This window comes from Petaurus breviceps, unplaced genomic scaffold (genome assembly GCF_028583685.1).
Source record: "Petaurus breviceps papuanus isolate PSGF00001 unplaced genomic scaffold, PetGlider_PUasm1.0 90696, whole genome shotgun sequence".
NCBI lineage: Eukaryota > Metazoa > Chordata > Mammalia > Diprotodontia > Petauridae > Petaurus > Petaurus breviceps.
Genome location: NW_027187314.1, coordinates 667,506 through 685,516, shown reverse-complemented (window position 1 = coordinate 685,516; position 18,011 = coordinate 667,506). Strand labels below are relative to the sequence as shown.

General features: G+C 37.8%; 1 protein-coding gene across 2 annotated transcripts in view; it reads left to right on the top strand.

Moving 5' to 3' along the window:
- The window catches only part of LOC138144304 (acyl-coenzyme A thioesterase 9, mitochondrial-like), a 39,869-nt gene extending 22,914 nt beyond the window's left edge, over positions 1 to 16,955 (top strand). For both annotated transcript variants that reach the window (XM_069065626.1, XM_069065625.1), the window contains 9 exons: positions 3,894 to 3,997; positions 6,279 to 6,352; positions 8,809 to 8,876; positions 10,174 to 10,285; positions 13,716 to 13,806; positions 14,009 to 14,094; positions 14,853 to 14,940; positions 15,428 to 15,578; positions 16,527 to 16,955. In XM_069065626.1, the coding sequence (XP_068921727.1) occupies positions 3,894 to 3,997; positions 6,279 to 6,352; positions 8,809 to 8,876; positions 10,174 to 10,285; positions 13,716 to 13,806; positions 14,009 to 14,094; positions 14,853 to 14,940; positions 15,428 to 15,578; positions 16,527 to 16,609 (857 nt within the window). In that variant the 3' untranslated portion in view covers positions 16,610 to 16,955. The remainder of the gene's footprint in view (positions 1 to 3,893; positions 3,998 to 6,278; positions 6,353 to 8,808; positions 8,877 to 10,173; positions 10,286 to 13,715; positions 13,807 to 14,008; positions 14,095 to 14,852; positions 14,941 to 15,427; positions 15,579 to 16,526) is intronic.
- The last annotated feature ends 1,056 nt before the right edge of the window (positions 16,956 to 18,011 follow it).

Below are 18,011 nucleotides of genomic sequence, written 5' to 3'. Positions count from 1 at the left end.
CTTTTGGCAAGTCACATAATTCCTCTTAATTTCTTATCTGTAATAATACTTGCAACTGCCCCCCCTCCTAGGGCTGTTAAGATGAAAGCATTCTGTAAACCTTAAGGCATTATGTGAGTTGTTATAGATTTGTTTCATACTGTGAAGGATCAGTGATTTCATAGGTACTTAGCTGATCCAGATTGTAAAACCCATACATGCCTTCTCATCTTGGATGACTCTTGTCTTGTGTAATAACAAAATAGTATATTATTATACTGAGTCAAATGCTTCCTCTCATTGGTGTATAATATTCCCTATAAAATATTTAGAACTCTTGAGGAAATAGACCCCTCACATAAATGAGGGAAATTAACTTAAATTGAAACCAAATGTGAACCAGGAGAAGTAGAAATAGACTCTTTTAAACACATGTGCCTCTGTATTTTTCTGCCTATTAGAGTAGATGTTTTTAAATAGGGGTAGATTTGAGGGAAATCCATGAATTGGGTATGGGAAAAAAAGATTATTGTCACTAGCCTTTAGTTTCATAATCATATATATTTTATTTTGTGCATCTAAAACCGTCAGTCTGAGAAGGGTTCCTTAAAGGGGCTTCATCAAGGGGTCCCATGAAAAAAGGGTTAAGAACTCTCCCACTAGAGAGTTAGGAGGGGAAAGCAGTAGGGGAAGCCTTGTTGCTAGAAAGATGACTTATCCTTCCCAGTTTCTAGACTGAGTGTGTAGCATACTTTTTTTTTTTTATCAATTGCTTTATTAGCTTCTAGTTTACATCATTCATTTCCACAAGATTTTGAGTTACAAGTTTTCTCCCCGTTTTTCCCCTAGCCACCACCCCAAAATAGCAATCCCATTGGATATCCCCTCCTCCAATCTGCTTTCTCCCATATCTATTCCCATACCCCCTCTGACTTTCCAGTAGGGCATGGTGGATCTATATGCCCCAGTGCCTGTATATCTTATTTCCCAGTTACACGTAAAATAATATTAATAATAGTATATATATATATATATATCTATATCTGTGTGTATGTGCATATATATTTAAACATTTGATTTTAAAACTTTGAATTCCAGATTCTTTCCCTTCCTCCCTCAATCACCCACCCTTACTGGGAAGATAAGCAATTCAGTATAGGTTGTACATGTGTAGCTATGCAAAACATTTCCATAGTGGACATAATGTAAAAGACTGACTATATTTCCCTCCCTCCTATCCCACCTCCCACTTGTTCTGTTCTATACTTTAATCCCATCCCTTTTCAAAAATGGGTGCTTCCAACTTCCCTCCCCACCCCTGCCCTCCCTTCCATCATCCCCCTTCTCATCCCCTTCCCCCCTACTCTCCTATAGGGGGAGATACCCTATTTAGTGTATATGTTATTCCCTCCCTAAGCCAAATTCAATGAGGATAAGGTTGACCCATTCCCTTTTGCCTTCCTGTTCTTCCCCTCCATTGCGACCATTTTCCCTTGCTTCTTCTGTATGAGATAGTTTACCCCATTCTGTCTTTCCCCTTCTCCTCTCATTATATTCCTCTCTCACCTCTAATTTCACCTTTTAAGTATAATCCCTTCCTATTCAAATGGTCCTGTGCTCTCTATGTATACCTGTACACATATATGCACACGTTCACATATGTATTCTTATGCCCATATACCCTCCTATATAGACATATGTGTGTGTATGTTTGTTTATAGATATAGATATATATATATATACATTTCTATTCCCTTCAACTATTCTCATACTGAGAAAAGTTTCATAAGTTACAATTATCGTTTTTCCATATAAGGATGTAAATAGTTCAACTTTGATAAGTTCCTTATGATTTCTTTTCCCTGTTTACCTTCTCATGCTTCTCTTGATTCTTGTATCTGAATGTCAGAATTTTATTCAACTCTGGTTTTTTCATCAAGAATGCTTGATAGTCCTCTCTTCCACTGAATGACTATATTTTCCTCTGAAACATGATACTCAGTTTTTCTGGGTAGGTGATTCTTGGTTTTAATCCCAGCTCCTTTGACTTCCAGAATATCATATTCCAAGCCCTTCAATCCCTGCCAGATCCTGTGATATCCTGATTGTGTTTCCACAATACTCAAATTGTTTCTTCCTGACTGCTTATAATATTTTCTTCTTGATCTGGGAATTCCGGAACCTGGCTATAATATTTCTAGGAGTTTACTTTTTGGGATCTTTTTCAGGAGGTGATCAGTGGATCAAGCTTTCATTTGCCCTCTGGTTCTAAAACATCAGGGCAATTTTCCTTGAGAATTACTTGAAGGATGATTTCTAGGTTCTTTTTTTGATTATGGTTTTCAGGTAGTCCAATAATTTTTAAATTATCTCTCCTGGATCTATTTTCCAAGTCAGTGGTTTTTCCGATGAGATATTTCACATTGCCTTCTATTTTTTCATTTGTTTGGATCTGTTTAATAGTATCTTGATTTCTCATAAAGTCACTAGCTTCCATTTGCTCAAATCTAATTCTGAAGGAATGATTCTCTTCACTGAGCTTTTGAGATTCTTTTTCCATCTGGCAAATTTGGCTTTTTAAGGCATTCTTCTCCTCATTGCCTTTTTGAGCCTCTTTTGCCATTTGAGTTAGTCTATTTTTTAAGGTGTTATTTCTTCAGTCAGGTTGTTGACTCTCATTTCATAATTTTCTTGCATCGTTTTCATTTCTCTTCCTAATTTTTCCTCCACTTCTCTTATTTGGTTTTCAAAATCCTTCTTAAGGTCCTCTGGCCTGTAACCAGCTCATATTTTTCTTTGAAGCTTTTAGTGCAGGAGATCTGATTTCACTGTCTTCTTCTTGTTCCATGCTTTGATACTTTTTGTCACCAAAATAGGAGTGTAAAGTTGGGGTTGCTCTATTTATTTTGCTTCCTTTGCCTTCTTATGTCGCCACTCAATTACTTGACCCCTGGGCTTTTTGCCACAGTAGGACTCTGCTACCAGACAGGGGAGCTTTGTCCCAAATTGCTGGGGTTTTCTCATCTGCTAAAGATATTAGTTGGATGCCCTCTCTGAAGCCTCTATACGCTCTTGCTAGCTGGTCACACACCCCAGGACCTCCACCCTAGACCCCAATCCAGATCCAAGCAGGTTAAAAGAAGAGCAATTACCCTTCAGACTGGTTGCTTGGCCCCCCTACAATGTGTAGGCAAGGAGCTGAAGCAGCCACGTGGCTGCCGCTGCACAACCACCATGCCTCAGTGACTACTTCCCCGGGGGGCAAAGGCCAACTGCATTCTCGAACTACTGGATCCCAATGTCCACGCTGTACTGACCTCTCACTTTGTCCTTAGCATCTATGTGTTGATAGTTCTGGAAACTGCCACAGCTGCTAGTGATCTGAAGTCCCTCCAGCTGGTAGCTGGTCAGGCTGTCCTGAGGCTAAAACCTCCGGCTAGTGTGGGGCCGGGGTAGGCTCCCAGAGCTGTGCTCTGGCTGCCGTGCTGGGCTCTCCTCAGTGGGAGGTTAGCTTCTCTATGTCATTTTGTGGGTTCTGTAGCTCCAAAGTTTGTTCAGTCACCTTTTACATGAAGTGGAGGAGGTGGAAGCTGGAGCCCCGAGGAAGTCCTGTTTCTACTCCACCATCTTGACTCCGCCCCCCACTATATCCTGTAGCATACTTTCTCTAGAAACATTGCCTAGGCTCCTTTCTCCTCCAGGGATAAGCCAGATAGGAAGACAGCTGTGTAGCCTCTATTCAATTCTCTTTTTTAACAAGTATTTGTTAAGCACTTATTAGATCTAAATTTAACCTGGCTGTACTGGCTTCTTCATCTTTATCTCTAAATGTTATATCTGGCAATCCAACTTCAGAGTATGGAAAAGGGGGCTGTAATCTAGTCAGTCAAATTTCTCTGTATTTTTTTCCTCAGACTTATGTAAGAAAGTCATAAGTCCAGAAAATGACATTAAATTCAGTGGACATGTGAGTTGGGTTGGAAAGACATCTATGGAAGTCAAGATGCACATGTGTCAGGTGAGTAGCTGCTTTGTTTCTGAATTCCTGGTTTAGGCAAATCCTATAAAAGGGGGATGGGTAGACTCTATGAACTCTGAGGTTGCTTCCAGCTTTAGCTCTGTGAACCCATGATCCTATATTTGTACCTCTACCTTTATGAGAGACCAGTTAGTTCCTCTTTTTTCCCCCAAGGCAATTGGGGTTAAGTGATTTGCCCAGGATCACACAGCTAGTAAGTGTTGAGGTATCTGAGGCTGGATTTGAACTGACTCCAGGGCCAGTGCTCTATCCATTGTGACACCTAGCTGCCTTCAGTTACTTCCTTTTAATAGAATAAGCTGCACCCTACATCAGAGTTGCCATCTTGCTAACAGCTTACTAGTTGGTGACAAGAGTGATCTCACTGGTGTGGTTTGTGATAGGACCAGCATTTTCCTTCTTTTTTCCTGCTGACGACATGGGGAAACTTTACCTAAATGAAGATAAAACTGCCCAGATTGTCCTGCATAATTGGCCCTGGATTCTCTGATGAGATGCTTATGCACTTAATAAATGCTTGTTTCCTTCTTCCTGGTCATCTAAGGGCATAAAAAAGTCTCAGCAATGTGGAATCTAGACCCCTTGGACTTGGTGGATTTCTGAGATCCATTTGAGTAGCCCTGCTTGCCCTGCCCTGCAGACCACATGGGTCTGCATATGGCGACAAGGAGGACTGTTTCCAAAAAAGCTAAGTTCCCCCATATCCTTGGTGTGCATTCTTTCTATATTAGGGCAAAGTCAGCCTCCTTGTATTAAATGGTCAATGATTTTCAAGTGCCTCATTGTGTCCCAACCTTGAACCTGATCTAAGATACAGCAGGTGTTAGAGTTGCTCCCACACATGGGTGTTCCCTTATCAGTGATGGAGCAGACAATTAAAAAAAACTTTTACAGCCCCCCATTTCATGTATTTATATATTCTTTCCTGTTTCTTCCTTAAGTCCCTGGGGATAATCTCATTCACTTGGGTCTCTGACCAAGCATTCTGCAAACTTGTTTTGTAGGCAGTACCACATGCACATGCTTGCCTGCTAGCTTCCTTTTTAAGATTAAAAAAAGATGTTCTTTTTAAAATTGGTGTTGCCCTGGTCTACAGTTTCTCCCTACTTGGCAAAGTGCTCCAGTATTTAGTGACTGAGGTGGATTCCTAGGCTTTTTTAGTTTCTTGATTGTGGTAGTTTAGCAATTTTTATATAGTGACTTTTGGTTTACAAAGCACAGTGAATGTTGTCTCTGTCTCTTTCAATTGATTTACATAAGATAAGCTTCCTTAGGATCTGGGAAAGGAGCATAAGATCAGAGATTTAGAGTTGGAAGAGATTTCTGATTTTGGGTCCAAGTCCCTTATTTCATAGATGAAGAAATTTAGGCCTAGAAAATATAAGTGAGTTGTCTAGGGTCATGTAGTTAATAAGTATCTGAGACAGATTTTGAAGTTGGTTCTTCTTGATTCCAAGTCCAGCATTTTATCCATTGTAGTTTATGTGGTATCTGTATTGGTGGTAGTTTATGTCAGTATCTGTTCTTTTATATTTTCCATTTTTCAGTGTCACCAGCTAGTTTAGATAGGCCTCAATATAGGTAGTAAAATACTCAACTTCATAAGGTTTATCTGGCCATAGGCCTGTGGGAGTTTATTGGTGAGATTAATTTAATATTTGTGAAAAAATTTGGAGCATTGTATGTGAGAAGGTTTTTTTTTTTTGATGGAAGCTGTGATTTTGTTGGTATAGAGAACTCCTAGTGAGGAAACTTCCTTCATGGATGCAAATTAACACCTGGTCTGTCATGTATAATCACAGAGTATAATCACCTGGTACCCTGAAAGGTTAAAGGACTTGCTAGGATCTTTTACCCCAGAGGCAGGATTTGAATTCAGGTCTTTCAGACTCTAAGGCTCTCCACCCACTATCCCATGTTACTTGACAGTATGTCAGTCAGATAATAATGATCTTGTAGATGTTCATAGTTATTTTCACATGACTATTTCTTTTTTTTTTTTTGTCTTTTTTTGGAGGGCAATTGGGGTTAAGTAACTTGCCCAAGGTTACATGGCTAGTTTTTTTTGTGTGGGTGTTAACTGTCTGAGGCCGGAACTGAACTCGGGTCCTCCTGACTCTTGGGCCGGCGCTTTACTCATTGCGCCACCTAGCCGCCCAACACATGACTATTTCTTAAAGTCATAGCACTAGTTTAGAATTATGGCATGATTTATAGTCAATATCTGTTCTATCTGAACTCTTTCTTTTTTTTATTTTAGTTACATGATACGGTTTACCATCCTGTCTTGGATGCAACATTTGTAATGGTGGCCCGTGATCCTGAAAACAAAGGGTAATTATTAATATAGAACTCTACAATATGTCACTAGTATTTTTTATTATTTTTATTCCACAGGAACTAAATTGAATTTCTAAGTCAATTGACTTAGTTATTTCTAGTGGAATTAACTAAGTTAATTTATTTGGTTAAGAAAAAGCTAGATTCTATAATCTTCTTACTTATATATTCTTCCTGTTCCTTCTCCCTTAAATTCACTTTAAACATTTTGGCTATTCTCAAATTCACATTTGAGAATATTTGTTACCAATATTTTGTTCACAGCAGTAGAGTGAACCACAAATCAAATTTGAGTTCTATCTTCACATTCTTTAGCTGTGTACTAGCTTTGAACAAAATCAGTCAAATTCTTAAAAAAAATTATTGTTGAATGGACAAATATATACCAAATACCATGTGGTATATGTTAATGTGGCTAAGTTAAAATAGAAACCTCACTTTGTCAAACTATGTACATGGTCTAGGACAGTTAATCCATATATATATTCAAGGATGTGTGCTACCCATAGTAGACTTTTAAAGCATATCGTATTTAATTCAAAGACAGTGGGGTCTAATATAGAAATTCTCAAACTTTTTGGTCAGGTTCCCTTTCCAAGACTTGAAAATTTTCAAACACCCCAAAGTTCTTCGGTCATTTCTAGTCATGTCTGACTCTTCAGGACCCCATTTGGGGTTTTCTTGGCAAAGATACTGAAGTGGTTTGCCATTTCCTTCTCTAGCCCATTTTATAGATGAGGAAACTGAGGCAGACACATGAAGTGACTTGCCCAGGATCACATAACTAGTAAGTGTCTGAGGTCAAATTTGAACTCAGGTCTTCCTGACTCCAGAGCCAGTGCTGTATCCCATGCATGACTTAGCTGCCCCTGAGGACCCCAAAGAGCTTGTTATTTATGTGTATGTGTATATCTGTGTATTTGTGTATCTATATCTATATATGTGTGTGTGTATACATATACATACATACATATATATACACATTGGTATTTGCCATATTAGAAATTAAAGCTGATAAATAATTAAAATATTAATTCATAAAAAATAACAATAATAAGCCTATTACATGTTAATACAAATGGCATAGTTTTATGAAAAATAATGCTTATTTTCCAAAACAAAAATTAGTGAGAAGAGTGGCATTGTTTTACATATTTCTGCAGTTGCTTTAATGCTTGACTTATCAGAAGACAGTTCTGTTCTCCTATATGCTTCTGTATCCAGTCTATTGTGATTTGTTGTTTTTTTGTTGAAGAGTATGAAGAAAATCTGGGTATACACCTATATTTATAAGTTGGAAAAGACAAGAGCATTTTAATAAGGAAATGATGTTTTAGTACTATTATGAAAATGGTTTTGACCTTAAGGACCAGCTCTAAAAGGGTCTCAGTGATCCTCAGAGATCTGAAGACCACACTTTGAGAAGTGCTGGTTTCATGGACAGAGTGTTTCAGAGACATGGAGACATAGGGCCAACCCCTGGCCCTGACCTGTGTAGTAAATGGGCAAGTCACTGCTAACCTCTCAGTACTCTAGACAACTCTCTCAGTGTATAAATGGTAGAAAATTGGCAGAAGGAGTGTTTTCACCTGTTATTTCATTGTACTAGTGAGATCCCAAGTTTAGTCCCTGTCCTTGTCCATATTTGATGAATTCCAAATGAACCCTTCTGGGAAAAACTCATCTTTTCTTCAGCCCTCTTTTCTATTTTGGCAGAGGGAGATCTAGATTTGAATTCTGCCTCTGACTAGTTTTTTTGGGTGGGTGGTGGTCACAAGGAAGTCATGTGACTGGCAGTTCTTTAAACAAAGAGGTAAGTTGAAAATCTGGATCAGTGGAGGGAATTACCACGGCAGAGCAATTCTTCATACTGTTAAAATCACAGTACTAGATCAGAAGAGGGGTTGGGGGTTAGCAGACGTCATCAAATTGCTGTTAGTCAATGTTTATATTTGGATTTTTTGGTAAGTTTGTCAAAATACATAATATTGCTTATATAATTGACTAAATGTATAATAAATATATACAAATATTTAAAAATAAATGTGTAGATAAATACATCAAAATGCCCTTGAGGGAGAGAACTTACCTTAATTTAATTTTTAACACCTTTTAGCTTTTTATTGTCTAGGTACTTGTGTCTTTGACAAAATGGAGAATCTTTTTGTAATATGAATAAGCACACCTCGATACAACTAACACCTGTATCATAAGACCTTCAAAAGTTTGTGCTATATCAGCCACACAGAGAAAAAGATGGAAGATTTGAAAAAATGAAAGGACAACCTCAGTTTTGGCTAAATACCATATCTTGACATGCATTCATATATACACACATATTAGTTAATGCTTACATATATTTATTATATATGTATGTATATATATACTACATATATGTATCTCTCTCCATATATACATATGTATGTATTTATTTTTTCTTCCCTCTTCAGGCCAGCTTTTATAAATCCATTAGTCCCTGAAGGTCCAGAGGAAGAGGAACTCTTCAAGCAAGGAGAACGTATGCTACTTTATATATAGTAGCCTAAGAAAACATACTAAATAGACTGTTGGGGAGATTTTAAGATTGTTTACTGAAATTATGTGCTAATCACATGTTCTCTTCATGTGGGATATGGCTAATTTTTCAGATTTGCTTTTTAGAAACCTCACCCACTTTGACCAGGGATTTGGATCAAACTGTAAACCCTAAACCCGAATGAACATTATTAACTTGCTGAATCCCAAATTCAAATGCTAATATGTTTTTACTGATTTAAGAACTGAGCCAAAGTCCTTTACCCCCAAGGACTATTTAATGTGTTCTAATAAATTCATTAGCTTATTCATTGACTTCTGAGCTGTGAGGCATGAAAGGCAACACAATATGAGTTTAACACAGAACCCCTGCCTTCTAGGAGACTGAAACCTAGTGGATGGTGGCGGGGCAGAGGTTGGGAGACAGGAAAGAACAAGAATGATACAAACAGCACAAAACAGAATATGACAATATATGAGAGGTACTAGGAGCTATTGGAGGTAAGGGAGATCACTTGTGGATGGGAGAAGCTAAGAAGGCTACTTAGAAGAGGTGCTATTTAAACTGGGCCCCTTTTACATGAAATTAGCCACGTAGTGCTTTTAGAAAAAGAAGCATTACTGTACCTCATGTGAAAGTGTACTTTGGGGGTGGCCAGGTGGAGCAGTGAGTAAGAGTGCCAGCCCTGGCGTTGGGAGACCCGGGATCGGTTCCAGCCTCAGATACTTGGCACCCACACAAAATAACTGGCTGTGTAACCTTGAGCAAGTTACTTAACCCCAATTGCTTTAAAAAAAAAAAAAGAAAGTGTACTTTGGTAGGGAGAAGATAATTTGATTTTATTACGAAGAATGAATAAATTGAGGGCACTTAGGTGGCAATAGAGCAATGGCCCAGAGTTAGGAGGATCTGAGTTCAAATTTGACCTCAGACATTTACTAGCCATGTGACTCTGGGCAAGTCACCTAACCTCGATTGCCTCCATTAAAAAACAAAAACAAAAACCGAATAAATCAGCTTTTAAAATAAACTCTATCTTCTTTGCTTCCTTAAACTACCAGTCTAGAATATAACAAAAATATCAATGCTGCTGAACTTGTATTTCATTTGGGTCCAGCTATTACTCAACACTATATAATGCTGCAAGGATGTAGACATTTAGAGAGACAAGATTATATTAGTTGCAATTGATTGAAAGAGTATAGTATAGGCTTCTTAGATACTGCTTGCTACTCTCACTGTGGTGCATTGTGTACTTTTTGAATTTCCCATTTTCTAGATAATAAGGTGAGGAGGATTGCCTCCGGTACTGCATCCTTATTGAAAATGGCTCCCACCGCAGAAGAAAGGAATGCAGTTCATAACATGTTCCTTAACACGCTGGACCCAAGGCAAGTTGGGGAAGACAACTTGAAAAGAGGGAGAGTATCTGTTGAATATGGACTTTTTGATGAGCTAAGTGTAATGCATTTCAAATTGGAAGACTTTTTTTTTAAATTTTAAATTGACTTTTAATTTTTATTTAAATAAATTTAAAATTAAATTAAATTTTAAAATGACTACTTCCCTTGAGTCATTATCTAAAGCCTTATGGTGTCGTGGAGGTGACATGGGATCCTAGACTAGGTCAGTGGAACACAAACATTGGCAGGAACAGTTTCTTCCTAGGAATTGGGATGTCAGTAAATGTGTGATCCAAGAATCACTGTGTCTGGGTTTGAAGAATCCCATCATCAGAAGGTTGACTACCAGGGGATGAAGTTTTCCCATAACTACTCATGGAACTTTCTGTTTGGGTCTGCATTAGTTGGAAGTGGTACCTTCACTGATGAAATCTGAGGTCCTTGAAGAATTGGAGTGTCTAGGAAGTTACATATTTTTCCACTTTGTGTAGCAAAAATACATTTGTGAGAAATGTGTCCACAGCTTGTGTATACCTCTTTTGGTACCCTGGACCTGGTTCAAATTGCTTTGATCAAAGAGCACCCTGAGATTAGGTTCATAGATAATGTTTCCTTACCTCACTGTCATCTCAAGCAGACCCTTTAATGCATTGGAAGAATTCATCTCTCTTCCTCCAGGAAAGGAGTGTGATTTTTTTCACATTTATTTCATAAGCTCTGATCTTAATTGTTCTTCAGTAAATCTGAGATTAGTTTTAATGTTAGTAGCTGCTTTAGTTTCCATTCTGCAAAGCAAAGGACATTGTAGGGAGGGTATTATAGCAGATGGCTTAGAGGTCACTACATTTCCTTGGCTGTTCCAAGTTGTGAAGCTCTGCCTATAGTTATTCAGCAAATATTTATTAAATATCTGCTCTGTGCCCAGTACTGTGCTAGGCACTGAGAATATAGGGACAAAACCAAAATAATCCTTGCCCTAAAGCAGTGGTTCCCAAAACTTTTTTATCTCAAGTGCCCTTTACACTCTTTAAAAAAAAATTTTTTTTTAAAGCAATTGGGGTTAAGTAACTTGCTCAAGGTTACACGGCCAGTTATTTCTGGGTGTGGTGCTAAGTATCTGAGCCCGGATTTGATCCCTAGGTCATCCTGACACTGGGGCCCGTGCTCTTACTCACTGAGCCACCTGGCCGCCCCATCCCTTTACACTCTTAAGAAAATTTGGGGGTGGTTAGATGGTGCAGTGAATAAAGCGCTGGGGGACCAGGAGGACCTGATTTCGGTTCTGGCCTCAGACACTTACCACCCACACAAAAAACTAGCTGTGTAACCTTGGGCAAGTTACTTAATCCCAATTGCTCTCCAAAAAAACAAAAAAAAGAAATTTTGAAGACCGCAGAGAGTTTTTATTTATGTGGGTTATATCTATTAGTATGTATTTGCCACATTAAAAATTAAAACCAATGGAGTGGCTAGGTGGCACAGTGAATAGAACACTGGCCCTGGAGTCAGGAAGACCTGAGTTCAAATCCAGCCTCAGACACTTAATACTTACTAGCTGTGTGACCTTGGACAAGTTACTTAACCCCAATTGCCTTGCCTTCCCCTTCCAAAAAAAGCAAAAAAAAAAAAAAATTAAAACCAATAACATTTTGAGATATTGATTCATTTAAAAATAACAATAAGCCAATCACATGTTAACACAACTTTTTAATAATAATTAGTAGATAATAAATACATGCTACATAAATACATATTTAATAATACATTATAATTAATAACTATTTTTACAAAACAAAAAAATTAGTGAAAAAAGTAGTGTTGTTTTACATACTTTTTTCAAATCTCTTTAATGTCTGGTTTAATGGAAAATAGCTGGGTTCTCCTATCTAGTAGGCCTCATATAGCAGATGTACCCGAACTGAACTTTGAAGGAGGCCCAGTATTCTGTGAGGCAGAGGAAGGGGAGAAATCCTGGCAGAGAAGGTGGGATTAATGCCAACAACTTCCAGAGATGTCCAACTCGTACAACAACCAAGGACCCTAATTCCCCTCTTTTTCTGACTTGACTCAACCTTGTCTTCATATCATATTTCACTATTTATACCTGCACATCTTGTAATAATCCTTACATATTCTTGCAGTAGGGCCGATATACTTAGTAATTTACCTTAACTTTTCAGAGAAGGTAAATAGTGAGGAAGAGGAAAATGAAGCAACAGAGATTAATTGCATTGCTAGCAAAGAGGTAGGATTGTGCAGGAAATCATAGGAGGACATGAAAAAGTATAAGATATGTTTGATTACAAGGGAGCACATTTTGTGTTTTGTGTAGCACCAAAAAACAACAGCAGCAACAACAGCAAAAACAAAGACCCAGCAGGATGTGATGGAATCTTGCTTTTGGGCTTATTAGTGGCTGAACTATATGACTTTGGGGAAGTCGTTCTTTTTGCTGTTTTGTTTTGTTCTGTTTGCTGTTATTGAGTCATTCAGTTCTGTCCAGTTCTTTGGGGGTTTTCTTGGCAAAGATACTGGAGTGGTTTGCCATTTCCTTCTCCAGCTCGTTTTACAGATGAAGAAACTGAGGCAAACAGGGCTAAGTGACTTGACCAGGGTCTTACAGTTAGTAAATGTCTGAGGCCAAATTTGAACTCACATCTTCTTGAGTCCAGGCCTGGTGCTTTAGCCAGTGTGCCACTTAGCTGCTGGTTTCAGTTTTTTAATTTAACAAATTATTTTAACAAAATAAGAGACTACAAGATTGCAGAAGTTCCTTCCAGCCCTAAAATTCAGTGAGTGTGATTTAGGGCCCAAATGTTTACAAATAAGGCTTTTCATATAAATGTACACGATACTGTGATGGTCTGTGTCACTTTATTATTTCCTGTTGATAAAATGCTTGTCATTCACAGGGCCATTCAGTCTTCATTTTCCGTAGCACCACCATATCCAAAGGTTCTCTGGTCTTTTTGATTTTCCCTCTGCAGTATTTGCTGTTTATGTCACTCCTTTTCCACTCACATGGCCCCCACTTGTCACTCGTCCCTTGACATGTTACCTGGGGTTTTTTGTTGTTGTTCTGTTTTCCTGTTAAACTACCTTAAAACTAAATGACTTATTGTATTAATCCAAGGCTGCTTCAGTAAAGTGAGTTCTCTTTGAAAGGAAAAAAAAAACTTGTCAAGGCATATATCAAAAAGGAATGCATATATTTTATGTTTTACACACCACAGATAGGTTTCGTACAGGCAGAATTTATGAAGAAATGAAACAAAACAAAAGTCCAATGCAACCTGTACTTGGAACATTATGGCAGTTTTCTTATTCCTTGATTGTGCCAGAAGTGTCTTGATGATGTTTGTATCTTATTAATAAAATTCTCATACTGAAATAATTGAACAAATCTTAATTTGTACAGGACTATAAATTTTCAAAGTCGAATTTTGCCTCCAGATTCAGTGTGGATGGAAGATACAAAATTGAAGAGTCTTCAGATGTGCCATCCTGAGGTATTGTAATTGTTTTAGTCTGTAGTTGTATATTAGAGAGGAAGAAAAATAGTAAACAACCAGAATGCCTACTGGTGAGTTATTCCCATCTACCTGTGACTGTTCTGAGAGTCCTTCTTAAGGCTTGATTTCTCCCATTTCCTTAGTATAGTTCTTTCTTTGATTTATGTGTTACATGTAAGTTTGTGTATTTTAAACACAGGAACGGAACATTTTCAATAGAATCTTCGGAGGTTTCCTTATGAGAAAAGCATTTGAACTTGGTTGGGCTACTGCTTGTAATTTTGCGTAAGTTGTGATATATACATTGATAGTAATTCCAAATATTTTGGTTAGGTCTAGATGTGCTTTTCCTAAAAATGAAGCAGTTTACATGCTTGCGTTGAATTTTCATTTAAGAAAAATATTTCTTTTAATTCTCATATTTTAGAACTGCTGAGAGTAGGGTGTTTTTTGACATGGGTCTGGTGTCAGACCAGCCTCTCTTGTCTTTCCAACATAATTTCTTTCTTTTTAAAATTGATTTTTAATATTGAGTCTACCTGGCATAAGGAAGAATGAATGAAAAAGTATTTTATTAAATGCCTACTGTGTACTAGGCATTGTGCTAAGCTCTGGAAATACAAATACAAAAGCAAAGATAGTTTTTGACTTGAAAGAGCTTACATTCTAGTAGGCGAATCAACAGACATAGGAAAGTTATGGCCTTAGGCAGGGTACTTTGGTAGTAAAAGTTATGGGGATGGTAAGTGGGGCCTTATGGGAATAGAACAATGGAAGAGTTGATTTTGGTCACGATTGAAGAACTGGAGAGTAGAGAAGGCTGGGTTGGAAGGTGTATTCTTTAGGATGCAAGTTAGTTGGTGAGACTGTCAGGAAGATGACTTGGCATTAAGGGATGGAGTGAAGCATTATTGGGTTTTTCCCGAAATAATGGTTCTGGAAAGATCACCATCAAGACAGTGGGGTCCCAGGGCCAAAGAGAAATAGAAATAATCTTTACTCTTTGTAGACCCTTGAAATACAATTCTCTCTTCCATCAATAGTGGTTCCAGACCTTTTCTAATCGCTGTAGATGACATCATGTTTCAGAGGCCTGTTGAAATTGGATCACTGCTATTCTTTTCTTCCCAGGTAGGTGTGAAATGAAAAATTAAGTATTCCCTTTGTTTTGCAGTAAAGGAAGGAAGAGGAGATATGTTTCTATATCTTAGGGTTTTTTTTTTCTCTTATAACAACCTATTTTTCTCATTCTTTTTTTTTTTTTAAAGCAATCAGGGTTGAGTAACTTGCTCAAGGTTACACGGCCAGTTATTTCTGGGTGTGGCACTGAGTATCTGAGCCTGGATTTGATCCAGGTCATCCCGACACTGGAGCTGGTGCTCTTACTTGCTGAGCCACCTGGCCGCCCCTAAGCAATTGGGGTTAAGTAACTTGCTCAAGGTTACACGGCCAGTTGTTTCTGGGTGGGTGCTAAGTGTCTGAGCCCGGATTCGATCCCCAGGTCTTCTCAACACTGGAGCCGGTGCTCTTGGTTGCTGTGTTACCTGGCTGCCCCATATTTTTCTCATTCTTAGTAATGTGGTTGACTGTTTCTCTTTCTTTTTAAAAATACTCTTAGGTTTGTTTTACTGAAAAGAATCACATTCAAGTTAGAGTACACAGTGAAGTATCTTTTCCTGGCACTAAAGAGCACAAGACTACCAATGTCTTCCATTTCACATTTTTTGTTGAAAAAGAAGTGCCATCGGTGATTCCCAAAACTTATGGAGGTAAGCAACAGTGGTTGATGTTTTCAAGGAGGGGAAAACATTGTCAGAATTTTGTGTGTTACTTGTTATATTTAAGTAAACACACACACACACACACACACACATACACTCACCCACATAGCTCTCTCTCTCTCTCTCTCTTTTGATTCCTGGACACACTACTTTGTACAGTAAATTCTTAGGATCCCTGTTTCTCAGCTCCCAGCTTAGGCTTGAGAGCCCCTGCCAAAGAAGATAGGTGGGCCATTCTCATTAGCATGCCCTTTCCTACTATTGCTTTTCACTTTTGTTTTTACATCATCTTCATTTTCCTTTTCCTCTCCATTTCCCAGTGAGTCATCTTTTCTAACAACAGAAGTAAAATACATGTAGTTTCTGAAATTAACCAACACATGAAAGCAAGTCTGGTGGTATATGTAGTTGTTCATTCTTTTATATATAGTCTCCCATTTCTGCGAAGAAAGGGCAGGAGGTATATTGCCTACTGCTTGTGCATAGCCTCTGCAGCAGATGTGGCTTACAGGAGACACTCCTTCCTACTGATAGTGATTGGTGGTAGCAACCAGAGCCTGCCCTGCAGTCAGCACCTCCAGTCTGTGAGCACAAGAGTGGGAATCTCCTTATGCTGCTTTTCAGAGTCTCCTAAGTTTCCATTTAACAAATGACCAAGGAGCTTACATTTGATCAGGGGAATGGAACATATTTATATTATTAGCTAGTGTTATGATTACCTTCCCCTTCATTTTCTCACTTATGAATCGGGTGACAGATGGAGCTAGGGGATACCCCAGGTGATCTTCTGCATAGCAAATGATTGTCAGAGAAACCTTTTAGAGGATTTTGGTGGCATATCACTGTCATTGGTTCACTTGTTTCCATTGTCTACTTATGTCCTGATTTGCTGAGATGTGGTAAGTTTCTCAAGTAGCAATCTTTCTTTTATTTCAGATTCCATGTTATATTTAGATGGTCATCGACATTTCATGGATGTAAGGCATCAAAAAACCAATGGAACAGCTATTATCCATTGACACCCTAAAAAAATGCTATCTTTTGGAAACTGAGGATGAAAGAGCATATGGTATTTAAGGAGGGTAGGAAAATATTTGTGGGGGCTAAAAAAGTATTCTCATCTTCATGGAGAATGATCACACCTGTCAGAACTGCCAGAAAGGGAATTTTTGATAAAAAACAAACACATTAAACTCATAATTTAAATTGTTTGTAACCCAATTTAGTACTGTATTACTTCCATTTTCTTCTTTGCCAGCAAAGGACAAGCTGATTTTTCTAAACACTTGTGACACATTATTTTGCTGTACATGTAGTACATACCAACATTAAAGGTTCACTCCTATCATTTTATCACTTGTTAAACTTTTGTTGCATTGTTTCTTTCTGACCTGATAATTCTGGAATTTTGCTACAGTATTTCTTGGAGTTTTCATTTTGGGATCTTTCAAGTGGTGATCAGTGGACTTTTTCAATGACTATTTTATTCTCTGGTTCTAGGATATCAGGGCAGTTTTCCTTAATAATTTCTTGTAAGATACTGTCCGGGCTTTTTTTGATCATGGCTTTCAAGTAACCAAATTTATTCTTAATTTATCTTTCCTGAATCTATTTTCCAGGTCAGTTGTTTTTCCAATGAGCTATTTTATATTTTTTCATTGTTTTGATTTTGTTTGACTTATTCTTGATGGTCTCATAAAGTCATTGGCTTCCACTTGTCCAATTCTAATTTTTAAGGAATTATTCAGTTGCCTTTTGTATCTCCTTTTCCATTTTCTAAACACCTTGGATTCACTTTGTATATGTTCTCTATATACAGGTGTATGTGTTCTTTTCATTAGAATGCAAACTCCTTGAAGGCAGACTATTTTGGTCTTATTTTTTGTATCCCTAGCATAGTGGATGGCACAGTTAAGTATTTAATAAATATTTGTTGATAGATTCATGATACTTGAAGTATGAATAAATGTTTTAGGGCAAGTAAAAGGGGGATCAATAGACACTAAATTTAATAACTTGTGACCCTGAGAATAGATATAGGAACTGAAATAATTTAAGGGTATAGACATATAGTAAAAAATGATGGATAATTAAATATTTAAGGGCTATTATGTGCGTCAGTAATTTTTTGATGTGCATGTGATATAACAAAGAATTATACTGCATATTTGAATATTTCATTTGCATATGCCAAATGGACTCTACAGGAATTCCTGTCTGTCAAACAACTGTACCACATTTTCACAGCTTCAGCATTACAGTGCCTTTTGATGATGACAAAGATTTTTTTTTTAAAGCAGAGTATCTTTGCCTGCCTCTTCTCAGTAGGGTCTGAAAACTTGAGTTATTTGTCCCTTTCTTGTTCTAAATGAAAGATGAAGAGTAGGTTTTCCTTCCTTGTTGTAAATCCTTCAAGACACG